This window comes from Mycteria americana, chromosome 1 (genome assembly GCF_035582795.1).
Source record: "Mycteria americana isolate JAX WOST 10 ecotype Jacksonville Zoo and Gardens chromosome 1, USCA_MyAme_1.0, whole genome shotgun sequence".
NCBI lineage: Eukaryota > Metazoa > Chordata > Aves > Ciconiiformes > Ciconiidae > Mycteria > Mycteria americana.
In genome coordinates this window covers 181,421,125-181,434,802 of record NC_134365.1, presented here as the reverse complement: position 1 = coordinate 181,434,802, position 13,678 = coordinate 181,421,125, and the positions used below count along the sequence as shown (strand labels likewise).

At 45.6% G+C, this 13,678-nt stretch overlaps 1 protein-coding gene across 1 annotated transcript; it reads left to right on the top strand.

Moving 5' to 3' along the window:
* Nucleotides 1-807: 807 nt before the first annotated feature.
* Nucleotides 808-5,602, top strand: KCTD12 (potassium channel tetramerization domain containing 12). The gene has a single exon (XM_075488356.1). The coding sequence runs from the start codon at nucleotides 1,130-1,132 to the stop codon at nucleotides 2,126-2,128; it is 999 nt and encodes a 332-aa protein (XP_075344471.1). The 5' UTR covers nucleotides 808-1,129; the 3' UTR covers nucleotides 2,129-5,602.
* The last annotated feature ends 8,076 nt before the right edge of the window (nucleotides 5,603-13,678 follow it).

Below are 13,678 nucleotides of genomic sequence, written 5' to 3'. Positions count from 1 at the left end.
CGGTGAAGTGCCGCTTGACAGGCACCTGGAGGGGACCCCATCCGCTCCGGGGTCCCCCTCGCCGCCAGCGCCTTCCCCCGGCCCGCGGGAGCCCAGCCCCGGCGCCGGGTCACCCGCAGCACGGCGCTCCCGGTGCCTCCCGACGGGGCGCGCTGCGGCTCCCGCCGAGTTTCCCCCCGGGGATGCGGAGCGGCGGGAGGCTTCCACGGGGTCCTTAAGGGCCTTAAAACCCCGCGTACTGAGGGTGTCTTGCAAGCCCAGAAACAGGCAGGGGACGCGGGTGAGGCGGGCGCGGGCAGCGCCGCACGCTCGCGTTTTCCCCCGTGAAGGCGACAGGAGGGAGGGGACACGGTTACCTCGTCGGGGGTCTCACTTGGCGAGGGTTTGGACAAGCCTTAGAAAGAAAGATTAGCAGGGGCACAGCACGGCTCCTTCGGCGGGGCACTAGCGTCTCGCCGCTTTCCCGCTCCCGCACCTCGGGGCGAAGGGAGCGGGGTTCTTGCCTGAGAAAAGACGCGGCGTCTCGGAGGGGCCGGGGAGCGAGCCGAAGCCCAGAGGGGTGCCGGGGTGGGGGCGGCCGGGGCGCTCCCGCAGCCCTCCGAGCTTCTACCCCCGCCGGCCGCACACCGCGGTGCCCGCCCACGGCGAGGGGAGCGCGGCGGGCGCGCACCGGGCGGGGAGAGGGTCCCCGCCGCAGCCGGGGAAGAAGGACCGCGGTGGGACGACGACGACGACGACGACGACGGAGGCCCCTGCGTCAGTGCAGGGCCGTCCCCTTCCCCTCCCCGTGCGCTCGGCTCTGCCTCCCGCCAGCCTCCCACGCCTCCCGCGAGGTGCGGCCGCGCTACATAAACACGGCCCCGCCGCCGCCTCCGGGGCTCTCCGCTCGCAGCCCGACGGAGGCGCCTGGCCGGCAGCGGGCAGCGGGGAGCGGAGCGGCAGCGGGGAGCGGAGCGGCAGCGGCCGCGCGGCTCCGGGGACAGACGGGGCGGGAGGCTCCGGCGGGCAGCGGCGGAGGGCTGCGCGCTCCCCCGCGGGCGGCGGCGGCGGCGGCCCCGCCGGAGCCCAGGCGGCCGGAGGAGGAGGAGGAAGGGCAGCGGCTCCCCGCCGGCGGCGGGCTCCCTCCGGTATGGCCCTGGCGGACAGCGCCCGCGGGCTGCCCAACGGCGGCGGCGTGTCGCCGGCGGCAGGGAGCGGGGCAGCGGGGAGCGGGGCGGCGGCGGCGGCGGGCGGCTGGTCGTCCTTCCCGGAGATCGTGGAGCTGAACGTGGGCGGGCAGGTGTACGTGACGCGGCGCTGCACCGTGGTCTCGGTGCGCGACTCGCTGCTCTGGCGCATGTTCTCGCAGCAGCAGCCCAGCGAGCTGCCCCGGGACAGCAAGGGCCGCTTCTTCCTCGACCGCGACGGCTTCCTCTTCCGCTACATCCTGGACTACCTGCGGGACCTGCAGCTGGTGCTGCCCGAGCACTTCCCCGAGCGCAGCCGCCTCCAGCGGGAGGCCGAGTACTTCCAGCTGCCCGACCTGGCTCGCCGCCTGGCGCAGGCTCGGGCCGCCGCCGCCCGCCCCGCCGCCCTGCACCGCGACGGCTCGCTCTGCGCCGACGAGCCGCCGCCGCCGCTCCTCGGCTACCTGGAGGCCGAGCCGCTGGAAGGAGGCGGCGGCGGCGCCGCGGCCTCCGCCCCGTCGCCCACCGCCAGCCGCAGCCCCTCGGGCGGGCCGCTGCTCACGCCCTCCCAGTCGCTGGACGGGGCGGGCGGGCGGCGCTCGGGCTACATCACCATCGGCTACCGGGGCTCCTACACCATCGGGCGGGAGGCGCAGGCCGACGCCAAGTTCCGGCGGGTGGCCCGCATCACCGTCTGCGGCAAGACGGCGCTGGCCAAGGAGGTCTTCGGCGAGACGCTGAACGAGAGCCGCGACCCCGACCGCCCTCCCGAGCGCTACACCGCCCGCTACTACCTCAAGTTCAACTTCCTGGAGCAGGCCTTCGACCGGCTCTCCGAGGCCGGCTTCCGCATGGCCGCCTGCTCCTCCACCGGCACCTGCGCCTTCGCCCCCGAGCAGGGCGGTCCTGCCGACGACAAGATCTGGACCAGCTACACCGAGTATGTCTTCTGCCGGGACTGAGCATCCTCCCGGCCCGTGGCGTGGGGATCAGGCGGCGGCCCCTGCGCACCCTCGCACCCACCGTCCCCTCCCGGCCCGGAGGACGGAGGACGTGGAGGGGGGGCTGTGTCCCCCTGCGCTTTCCTCACCCCGGTGCCTGCCTCCACGCACAAGGCGGGTCGGCCCCCAGCGCAGCCCCCACCCCTCCTGCACGCGCCTCCTGATGGCCCCGGGGACAGGAGGTCACCATGTCGTGCCTCGGCCGCCATGTCCCTGCTTGGCCACCACGTCCTTGCTCAGCCACCGTATCCCGGCTCGCACCGTCATCCTCCCTCCTATGCCTCCCAGTAGCTGTGTCCGTAGCGAGGAAGGAGAGAGGCAGCGGGAGCAGACAAATACCCGTCCCAGGAAAGCGTGCATGCGTGCCCAGCCCCTGCCCCTCTCTGCGCACAGGAGCTGAGGGATAGCTCTGTCAGGGTGGGGTGTTTTAAAAACCACCCATTTAGGGGCTGAGGAACTTCTCAGTTGCTTTTCAGCAACTTGTGTTGAAGATGGCATGACAAGTTTCTGTCTTTTCTCATCCCCACACCCTTAAGCGGGATTTCGCCTTGTTAGGCGGACCCATAACGGTCCATTTTATCCCCCCACCCCATCAAAGCGATGCCTGTCTGTGAAGGACCGTCACAGAGAAGTGATGCCTGACTGTGAGGGGTTGGCACTCCGGCTCATACTTCATCTGTAGAGATGAGTATTTTTGCAGGAGGCGTGCGCGTAGCCCTTCATGACCGGTTGCATCCATCTCCCCGCTCTGCTCCCTATCTCTCTGAACTCCCCTCTCCAAGCTGTTAAACTGGACCAGGGCCTGCACAGCAGGCACGTAAGGCTGATATGAAAGGACAAGTTCACTGGATAACCAACCATTTGAACTATAAAGTGTCCTCAGAGACACGTGTTTATTCCCTTGAGAGGTAAAACAGTGACGCTTTGAAAAATTAAAGTGTTTGTGAATCGTAACTTTCATGGGTGGTGTGAAGTCCTTATAATTCTCTTGGCATTACTGTCTGTAATATGCATAGAAATCTCAATGCATATTTCCTTAAACACCCTCAAAACAGTGGGGGTGAGATGAAGCCAGGCTTGCCAGAGTGAAGGTAGGGCCTGCTTCCTGGGAAGCTGGAATCATGTACGTTGAATTAATGCAGATGTACATTATAAGTGTAATCAAGAGCACCCTGCTTGTTACTTTAAGTTTTGTCATGTTAGTGCTGTAAAACTTTGAAGCCAACGTAATTGATGCCAAAACCACTTTTTTAAGAACCAGTTTCTTAGTTTTCATGGCAGTACTACCAGGGCAATGACACTGCTCGAGAGTTAAGTACCTCTTCCTAGACAAACTTAGAAAGGATTAAGCCCTGTCCTTACAAAAACAAGAACGATGCCAACTTTCTTCAGGGGAAATTACCCCTTCTAAGCTGTATTTGGTTCGTGCTATCTAACAGTCTTTCTTTCCCAGAGAAGGCAGCCATAGCTTGCTTTGGAACAGATGATCTGAGCAGCAGGTTTTACAGTAGGGAAGATTGAGCAGCTCTTTCTAATAAATTTGTGAAGATTGGCATACAAAAGCACTTTCCTTTAAAACCCGAACTTGATTTAAAAACCTGTATTGTCCGTTCAGACCTTCATGGAAAAATATCCTAAATGTATCCAAAGTGTTGAAGAATTTAGTGGTACATATTAAAGGCTTGAAGTTACATTTTTAAAACTCTTGAATAATAAATTGTTCTAACTCCAAATTTAGAAATACTGCTAGCACTTGCATTCTAACCAAAGAATTTCGCAGTAGGGTTTTATTTTTTAAACCTTAATTCCTTTGAAAAGAGCTATAGCTACATATGTATTGAGTTGAGTTTCAGTGCTCAGTCTCTGTGTTCACCCCTTAGTCTTTCATTAAGTGCATGCACAGCCGCATAAAACTCAAAATAATTTGCATCACCATGGTTTTTTTTATATTAGCGAGATTGTTTATCAATGTGATTAAATTGAAGATGCGCATACAAAAGCGCTGGGTATTGTCCAGTTGTAGATAGTTGTATAATGGAGTATTTTTAAAAGGAGAGAAATGTATACCTGCCAAATTAGGTGAGCAATAAGACAGAGTGAGAGGCCAATACACCTGAAGACGGAATGAAACCTGTTTGTCCTATGCCTTACTCCGAGATGATTTCTTTGTGCTTAACTTATTTATGCCACAAGTGAAAGGACATTGATCACAGCTACTAGGTCTGTACAATGCTGTTCTCAAGAATAATGACCGTCTTTTTCTAGTTTCTGTTAAGTAATTCTGAAGTATGTTTTTTAAGATTTTGTATAAAATCAGTTTTCAGTAAAGTGTTCAAATTCGCTCTAGATAGCTTTCTTTTTTTAAGAATCTGGTAGCTTACTAAATCCGTCATAGGAGCTATGAATAGGGGCAGTTTTAAATTGAACTTCTGATTTAGTGTACATATATATACAGTATATAAACATTTTACACGAATCATTTAGTTTTTTAATCATTTTAGTGCTACAGAATTTCATAATATATCTAGCCAAGCATTTACATATTACGCTGTGTACATAATATGGTAATGTTTTACTGGTTTCCTATACCTGTTTCTATGGAAAAAATGAATATGAATATCAGCTTGTAGAACTGAAATTGATTACATATTTGCTTGAATGTGAATCATAACTAAACTTCCAGGTGGCTGAATGCATCTCTAAAAGAAAGATTGCCTGTATTTTGATCAATGATTGCCTATCTGTTTGCTGGCAGATGACCCAGAAATTCTCATATTTTAAGTAAAAATGGGTGTAATAAAAACATAAACTGGTGATTTTTAATCTTTGTGTTTGTGCTAAAAACTCTAAGTGTTATTAGTATTAGGAAATGGGTCCCTTCATTTACTGATAACTCATTACATTTAGGCTTAAAATGATGGTGCCATAAATGTAATAGTAATTTGATGGTTTGCCACAGAAGATGATATTTTTCTTAAATATTACTCAGTAATTTCAGTAAAAATTTTAAAAGGTAAAATGCCCAAGGCAAAGTCACTGAGTTTTGCTGGTCTCTTCTACTGAGAGCTCGAAGAACGATGAACACGATGACTCTGCTAACCTGTTGACGTGCAGAAGGGCAAAAATCTAAAGGCACAATACTGGAGTCCGGTATAGATTTTGTAGCTGTTGTTGTTCACAGTTCACATACTTACGGATGAATGCAGTACCATTTACAAGTGCTATTAAAAAAACAAAGGCAGTCATTCTTTCATTAGAAGTGAAGGCATAGGTCTTTTCAGTGATGCATATCATGAAGGGTGACTGCAGATGTTTGATAGGATGTTTATATTTTTTATACATGTAGATAACGAGCCACTTATTCATTCTTATTTTCACATGTATAGCATTGAAAATAAAGATCCTCCTAGGAAAACGTTGCATACCAAATTAAATTCTTTTCTTTAAATATTAACTCAGTTGTGTGGTTTATGCTGTCCTTTTTACTCTTGGTAAAGGTGTAGTTAGCTTTGCTCTCTCTTCCACAGCGTCATATTCCCAACTCCAGCAAAGACTCCAAACTAGTATGTAAAGCAGCAACATTGCACAAACAATATTATGAGTATAGGGATCTCTAGTAACACCCGTGGCAAGATAAACAGAAATGTATAATGCTCAGACTGCATACTTTCCTTTTAAGTGTCACAGAGAATTTTTGTAGTACTGGTCAATATAAATCAGTCCTCAGGAAACCATAGTGATTAAAGAGCTTAATTTGAACAGCACAGGATAATTGTTGAAATAAAATGTTGATGTTTTCTATGAAGACAGAGAATAATAACATTGGATATAGAGCTCATTTAACGAAAGAAATATTAATACCTAAGGAAGAGCTGATCCGAGAAAAATGCATTTAGAAATTCTGTTAAGGAACAGAGGGGTGATCTTGTTAGCTACCCTGTGATCCCTAGTGAACTATTATAAACCTGATCGTTTATAATAAACCTGTGGTCAGTTTCATAGAAAATTAGTAATGAATCGCTAATATAATCCACGTGTATAAAGTGCCTGTATATTTAATAGATATTTCTTGGGTGGCATGGTTATAATGCAAAGGAACCAGCTGAAGGAAGTTTAATCAACCGTTTTATTTGACGGCTTGATAGTATTTGAGAGCTTTGTTATCATGCAGTGATATAAGAAAGGAGGTTGTTCCATGAGCAACAAAACTTTGAGTCTGCTGTTCTGCAGGCTTAGGTCTCATTTCCTTTATACTACCACTTCAATTACTCTGCTCAGCCCCATCCCTTTTATTTCACTTCTACTAGGCAAAAGACGGCACATTCTTTGGCAGAGCCAGCTTCTGCTATGCTGAAGGTTATACCTTTCTCCCTCAGTGAACTACAGATTTTTTTTCCCTTTCCTTTACTCAGCCAGCAGTATTCATGGAATTTGGAAGAATGTAACATCTGCGAGGTTTTTTTAGTTCTTTCGATTGTGTTTGAAATTACCCATCAACTCAGAAGTTTTTAAAGGGGGACAGATGTCCACCCAAATGGACAATGTAAATGTATGAGCCTTATTTCCTTAGGAAACAAGGCTAACAACAAATTACTGTAATTAATGTCTGGTACTATCTGGATAAAACCTTTTGTCAAAGGAGGACAGAGTAGTCCGAGTGTACTAAATCCCTGCAGACTGAGGAGGCAAGCGGTCACGCTTACTTTTGCGACACTGGCCAGTCAGCCAAATGAATGGGTGGACTAGAATGGCTTAAAAATATTTCCAGCCTCCAAATTTCTGCAGTGTTTCCAAGTGCAGCTCGAACAGCTTTGAGCCTTGTTACAACAGCCCTTCTTGGCTGCCTGTCTTAAGCCCGTCTGTTGGTACCTTTGCTGGAGAAACTTTTTTGTTACGAATATTGAGCTTTTAGGACTCCTTCTGCCCTTTTGGCTGGCAGAAATGGATCAAAATGTGCAGAAAACTATTTTCCGAAGGCTAGATTTGACTCAGGTTTTTTTATTATAGGAAATCTTCAGCATAGTTGTTAATGAAAAATTAGTGGAAATGCGTTTTATTTATTTAGAAAGTACTAGCATTTAGTTTTATAAAACTGAATGCTAATTTTGTTTTTCATTAAAATGAGCTGCATGTGCTTTTCCCCTTGCAGTGAACTGTACTAGATGTAAGGCTCTGCTGATAAACAAAACTCTTACGTATGATTGCTGAAGTATTAATACCGCCGTTGCAAGTAGTCTCTTGGAAATACGCAGCACAACTGCTGAGACAGTCAAAACCACAGTCGGTCAAAATATCACATTTCTTCCCTGTTCCACTCTCCACTGTGTTCAGACTGGAATAAAATTAAGCTGTTATACATTTCTTGCTCTAAAAGTTTTTTAGCACATACTATGGAGTATTTGAAACTTCCATCAAAGCTGTTGGCAACAGTGAGTCAGGGTTTTGAAGCAGTTCTATTTCCTTGTGAGGAAATAAGAGCTGGGAAAAATCCTTGCACAAAGTGGTAGCAGTCTCATGCAGTTTTGGGGAAATTTCTTGGTACCACAAGAAATTAAAGATATTTTTCTGTCTAATCCAAATAATACATTCACACATTACTCCTATCCTGCAACCGCCTGCTCCCCGCCCCCCCCTCCCCCCCCCGAAAAACTGTAGTCCTTGATGTCATTTGTTTGTTCTAGGTCTTATTTGATATCATCTGGATCAAAGAATTTTTTTTCTTCTCCTTCAAAAAACTTCAGTGTTTAGCTGCTGGGAAATGACAATGTTAGCAGTCCACCTTGCTTAGGGAGATGGACAGATGTGGGTTAATATTTTATCATTCCTTTTAATTCAACATAATATGAAAGGGAGGGAAGTTCACACAGGAGCATATAGGAATGAGCCAATGTGTCCTGTCCGTATGTAGATGATGCCCAGCTCCATATAGCCTCTGACTTGGCTTTTGCAGCTTAACAATTTTCTTGGACTAGAATTTAAGTAAGTGTTAACTCACTGAAGTTCAGCCAGAGAGGATAAGAACAGCATATCTAGACCGCAACGAAAAAGCAGCTCCATTGATAAAGAGCATGTGATCTATTATTTTCCTTTGTAATTTTGAGGTAGTGGTTAGTTTATTGAGGAGCAGGCTGTGATGTAAAAAAAGAAAGGCAAAACGAAGGAAAAGCCCTTTCCTCCAGTCCCCTCCCTGCACACACGTTCTTCAGGAGGGAGCGCAGTGCTGGTGTGATGGGAATGACCTTTCTTTTTGGTTTCAGAGATCACTGTAATAACCCACAAAGCTGCCACCCCAGTTTTGACTGGTTTGCTGGTCATGACTGAACTTTAGGGTCACACCAACACTTAATAAATGGTTCTTTAGCAGAGCATATCGTCATAACTTCTGTAGATTTGGATGTAGTTGGGTTTTGACTCAGATTTTCCAAATAGCTTAGTGACAATCTCTCTCCTCATATTACAGCAAAGTCTGTGATTATTAGAAGCCTGAAGTTAAATTTTTTTCCTTTAAAAGGGCAGAGACTGTTCCAGGAATGTGGCTTTTTTTTTTTTTTTTTTTAGTAAGGGATCACAAGTATGGATTTTTTTTTCCCCCAAATCTGTAGTTTGTTTTGTACAAACACTCCTAATTTTCCTCACCTTGTAAAATTCACTTCCACATCTTCCTATGAGGCTGACAGCTCAAGGCACGAGTATTTCAGAAAGCTACAAGGACCAGGAGGTCTTGCAATGACTCACAAGTGCTACATGGCAATCCCTTCCTGCCATGGTCCCTCTTGTGGTCAGAGCCAAGCTGGGTGGGCAGCTGGGTCCCAGGCCCCAGGATGACCTACTGGTCCTGACCGCAGCAGCCCCTTCTGCCTTGCTTCCTTCCCGGCAATGACCGAGGTGGCTCGGTAGTCCCTGAGCCAGCACGGTCCTGCTGCTGGTGCCTCGCCTGAATAAAGGGGCAGCATTTGTATTCTGGTAAGCTCCCTGCAGCCACAAATGGGCTCTTCTTCTCCGCTAGACTTCTGGCCCACTTATTTCCAGGGTTTGCTTTCACGGTCTGTATGTTATCTGCTGTGTCAGAGTATGGTTGGAATGTGGGAAAGATTTAGCTGTTTACAGTAGGCTGCCTAATAGCTTACCTGCTGTGGTGCTAAAGGGATGATAAAGACTTTCAGTTAAAAATAGTTCTACAGTTCCTTAAAATTTTGTGGTCTGAATAACCCATGAAAAGTGCTGTATAAACTGTAATAAAACTGGGTAAAGGCACCTTTTCTTTTATAGGTGAGAACGATGGCTTTACAGACTGGAGCACTGTCATGTTTATCCCCTCAGGTTGTTTGTATCATGTTAAGGGCTGGAGAGCACTCGGTTGCAGATAACTGGACCAAACAGTCCTATTTCTTCAGAAAATACTAGAGGAAGAGTATATGTATACAAATGCACTAGTGTTTCTGTTTCTAAAAGAAAAGTTTATAGGTTGCTTGCAGATTGTAAGATTGGATGTTTTTCAATACATCACCTCCTAGGGTTTAAGGACGGAAAGAAACGTTCAGATCATCTAGTCTGCTGTTCTACATAGCATACACTGCAGGACTTCCCTGAATAGAGTCTTTAAATCAGGCAGTGAAATCTCTTAAACTGCTGTCTAATCTCATGGATGATACTGCTGGTGGAAAAGAAGACATCACAGTGGTCGATTATTGGTCCGCTGCGAATGTCACCAGATTTGGCTTCCACCCAGAAGGGTCTGTAATGTCTTCTTCACCGACACCACAAGGCTGGAGAGAGCATTCTGTAGGAAGGTATGTATGGAGGCAGTTAATTTGATCTAAATCTGGGAACAAACTGTCCTGGCTTTTCCTTCAGTTCCCCACTGCTTGTCCCTGTAATGAGTTTTCTGGTAGCACTGCTTATGTGGCCATGGAGTGAACCAGTTTAGGGATCTGGTGCAGCTGAAAACCGTAAACAAGCAAACAGAAAAAGGCAGGTTAGCTGTCAACCAGAGCAGCTCCCTGAACTGGCTCACAGCATAATAAAGTTACCAGTGCCAGGAGAAATGGTCTGATGACTACACAGAGTGAGCTCCTGTGGTCTGTCAATATAAGGCATGGTTTTTAGCCCTTTAGCCATCCCATGTCTCTTCTCTAAATCCTCTTCAATGTATCAACATCTTTTGAACTGCTGATTTCAGAGACTGCGCATTCCAGTAAGGGAATGCGCCAATGCAAAGTAAGATTTCTCTGTCCTGTCCTCTGTTTTTTTCCTTTCATCTGTCCAAGGTTTGCATTGGCAGTCCCAGGGATTTAAGTGTCACTGGAGTTTATGTTCAGTAAACCACCACCATGAACACCTGTGCTCTGTCCTCCAAAATGCTGTCCCAATTATCACTCAGAATGCATGGCAGTGTATAAGGTGTTTTCTTATTAAACATTATACTACAGTTCAATTTCTAACAGCTAAATAGCTTTAAAAACCAAAGCAAAACTAATACGAGAGGATCTGTGTTCCATATATCAATGTTGATTGACATTACTGTGTCACAGGACTGTTCAGTATAATTTCTTACTAGTTGTTACATCGGATACGTAGTTTTCACACTGGATAAATGGATATCTGAGGATTGATGTCAGGTTGCCTAAAGTTCGCAAATTACCCAATTTTTTTAAACCACTGTCTTCAAACACAAACAGTTTATGTTTTTTCCAGTTCTTTGGCGCTTCCCTAGGGTTCTGAGACTTTCCGAGAAGGCCGCTTTAGTAATTACAGAGGCTCGTAAAGACACCGGATGTAAATTGGCTAGGCCTGATTAAAAAAAATACTTGTTGCTCATCTTTTTTGGATTAGTCTCAGAAGGGAAATTGTTCATTATTCTCAAAAGAGCTGCAGAGCAAAATATTTGTACTTTTCCTGAACTAATGAGCCTCCAACTTCCATCTAGTAATAAATCAATACAATTTTTCACATTGTTCCTAATAAAATTAAATAATTTCATTTTTAACCATGCTGACTACTACTTTCTTTGTGTTCTTTTTCCTTACCTTATTGAATTTATACAATGCAATTAGTACAGCATTTGGAATTTATAGCTTTTGATTTATACAGGTTGTGATAGCTTTCTCTTTCCCTATTAGAGTTTATATCTATGACTTTTTAATAGCAGCTATCTGGATCCTGTCCTGGGATGTACTGGATAACTCCCATTGATCTCAATAAAAAGTGCTGTCACTGCAGGATGCACATGACAATTTAGCAAAAACAGTTCTCTCTTTTACATCCAGGACTTTACATTTACATTTATTTGCTGAAACTGTAACCTAGGATTTAGAAATATAGTATTTTTAAAGGTATGTTTCTTGATATGCAGTTAGGGGGAATTTATACCGTAATTAATGTTACTTTGTGTTTTGACCATTTAATCTCATTCTATCTATCGTGGTGCATGTCCAAAGAATATCTAGAGGATATACCAAAGGAGTATTTTCTCAGATCTTTCCTAGCACTGTTTTGACACACCTAAAAGTTGCTTCTTTGTTATATTCAGTTCTTTATGTTATTCCTAAACTCTATTTACAGAGTCTCCTAAGAACATTGCTGATGTGCATTTTGGAGTGCTACACATGTGGCACACAGCTCATTCCTTTGCTCTTACCTGGACTTGCACTCACTGGAGTTGGTATTTGCTTTTTCTGGGGTCCTGCTTCCAATACATGGTTCCAATACTTATGAATTGGTATGGAAATCAGAGGGACAACATGGCAGCTCGGCTGTGGTGAAGGCATGTGGCCAGGTAAGAGTGTCATCAGTGACAACTTCTCAGCTCCTAGAGGCTGCATGCTTTGCCTACCCACCCCACAAACTCATGGTGTGTGGAGGCTGATACTGTCTGGATAAATAACAAACACTTAACGTTACAAGTAAGAGGTTGTAGTAGCTTTTCTCTTACTTTGTGCTCATCAGGTTACTCCTCAAGAGAAGGCCCTATTGTAGCTTTAAACACGATTTTGGCTATAATTCCCTCACTATAACCCATACAGTTGTCCTCACCATTTCCCCTTGATCGTCTCTTAAATAGCTCAATGCCCTTCCCACATTTTCATTTGCAGGATTAGATTACAGAAAATTAGAGGAAGAAATGCTACTTTGAATTAGCATCCTTAGACAACGTAAGATTACTTTTAACCTTAATTTTTATAGCAGCAAATGGGAATAAAAGAGTCGCTGGCTGAAATCAGCAAGTCATTCCCTTTATATGGAATAACAGAATATGTAGTTCTGAAAACTTGGTTGAAATCAAGCAAGAAAGTCTTCCTGAAGTCAGAGTGGCTCTCTTCTGTAATAGCAATTGCCTAATACTGAATGTTTTCCCCACGATGAAGTATGTATCACACAGACATTTCACAAACAGAGAAAGGCAGAACACAGGACAATCAGTTCAGAATTATAAAATCATCCACCTCTCCCACCCTTTTCCCAGGATACTGTGCTCTTATGAAACTTCTGTGTTTTCCTTTGGACACATCACCAGCTAGGAAACGTATTTCACCATTCCTCTTTACAGAGATGCTCTCATTCTACAGCAATTTTCATCTTTCCTGAGGTGATGTATTGGCCTGCAGTTTTCCTTTCCAGCTATTATTCTCCTTAACTGAACCTTTACTTTTTCTAAATCTTCTGCAACAGCTGCTACATGTGTACTTCTAATAAGTCTGATGTTGGATGCGGTGATTTACCTATTGTGTTAACTCTTAGCTCTTACGTTTTCACCTCTTTTGTACAAAAAGGCTTCTGGCTGAGGCACACGGTTCTGTATGTGTATACACATGGCATATCTGAATCTGTGGTATAGTTATAGGTACATAGGAATTGCCATACCATCTCAGCTAACTGCTTTGCCCAGTCATTTATGCTCTCTGAACATGACTGACAGTGGATACATCAAAGGAAATTAAGAATCTCTGTAAAGCCCGCGGAGCATCTCAGAGTACTGTGCCGTAAACCTATTTTTAAGTATGTGGCAAAGCATTTTGCTTATGCGTTTAATAGGGAATGCTACGCTGTAAGTGTACTATGTAAAAGTATTATGCTTTGCTGATTTCCTTTCTCTAAGGTCACTAGAAGAAATGCATTTTGAATGTTCTTCTGGTTTACGTATGTGGAGAAACCTACACAGTACCGGTGTACCTACACAGTACCTACACTGTACCAGTGCGGTATAAATAGAATTGCACTCCTCTTTCTGCTCAGCTTCACTTGGCTTAGGTTTTGTAAAAGAATTTGAACCTCTCCTATTATGTTATATTTTTCCTCTTGAAATGAAGCAGAATTTGCTCTGTGATTTTTAGAGAATGTTTTTATTATTTTGATAAGAAAACGTTCTTTTCCATGGTTGTTTTGTATATAAAAGAAAGATTTAGAAAGAGATTTTTTTTTCAGTTTTGTGAAAGTCTCAGTCTCTTCCTCAGGTTTTCTCCCCTTTATTGTTACTTTATGAATTTAATGTTTTTGATTGTTATATTTTTAGAA

Excerpts from the sequence above, each read along its gene's own strand:
- KCTD12 (XM_075488356.1), top strand. The coding sequence starts at position 1,130 with ATGGCCCTGGCGGACAGCGCCCGCGGGCTGCCCAACGGCGGCGGCGTG.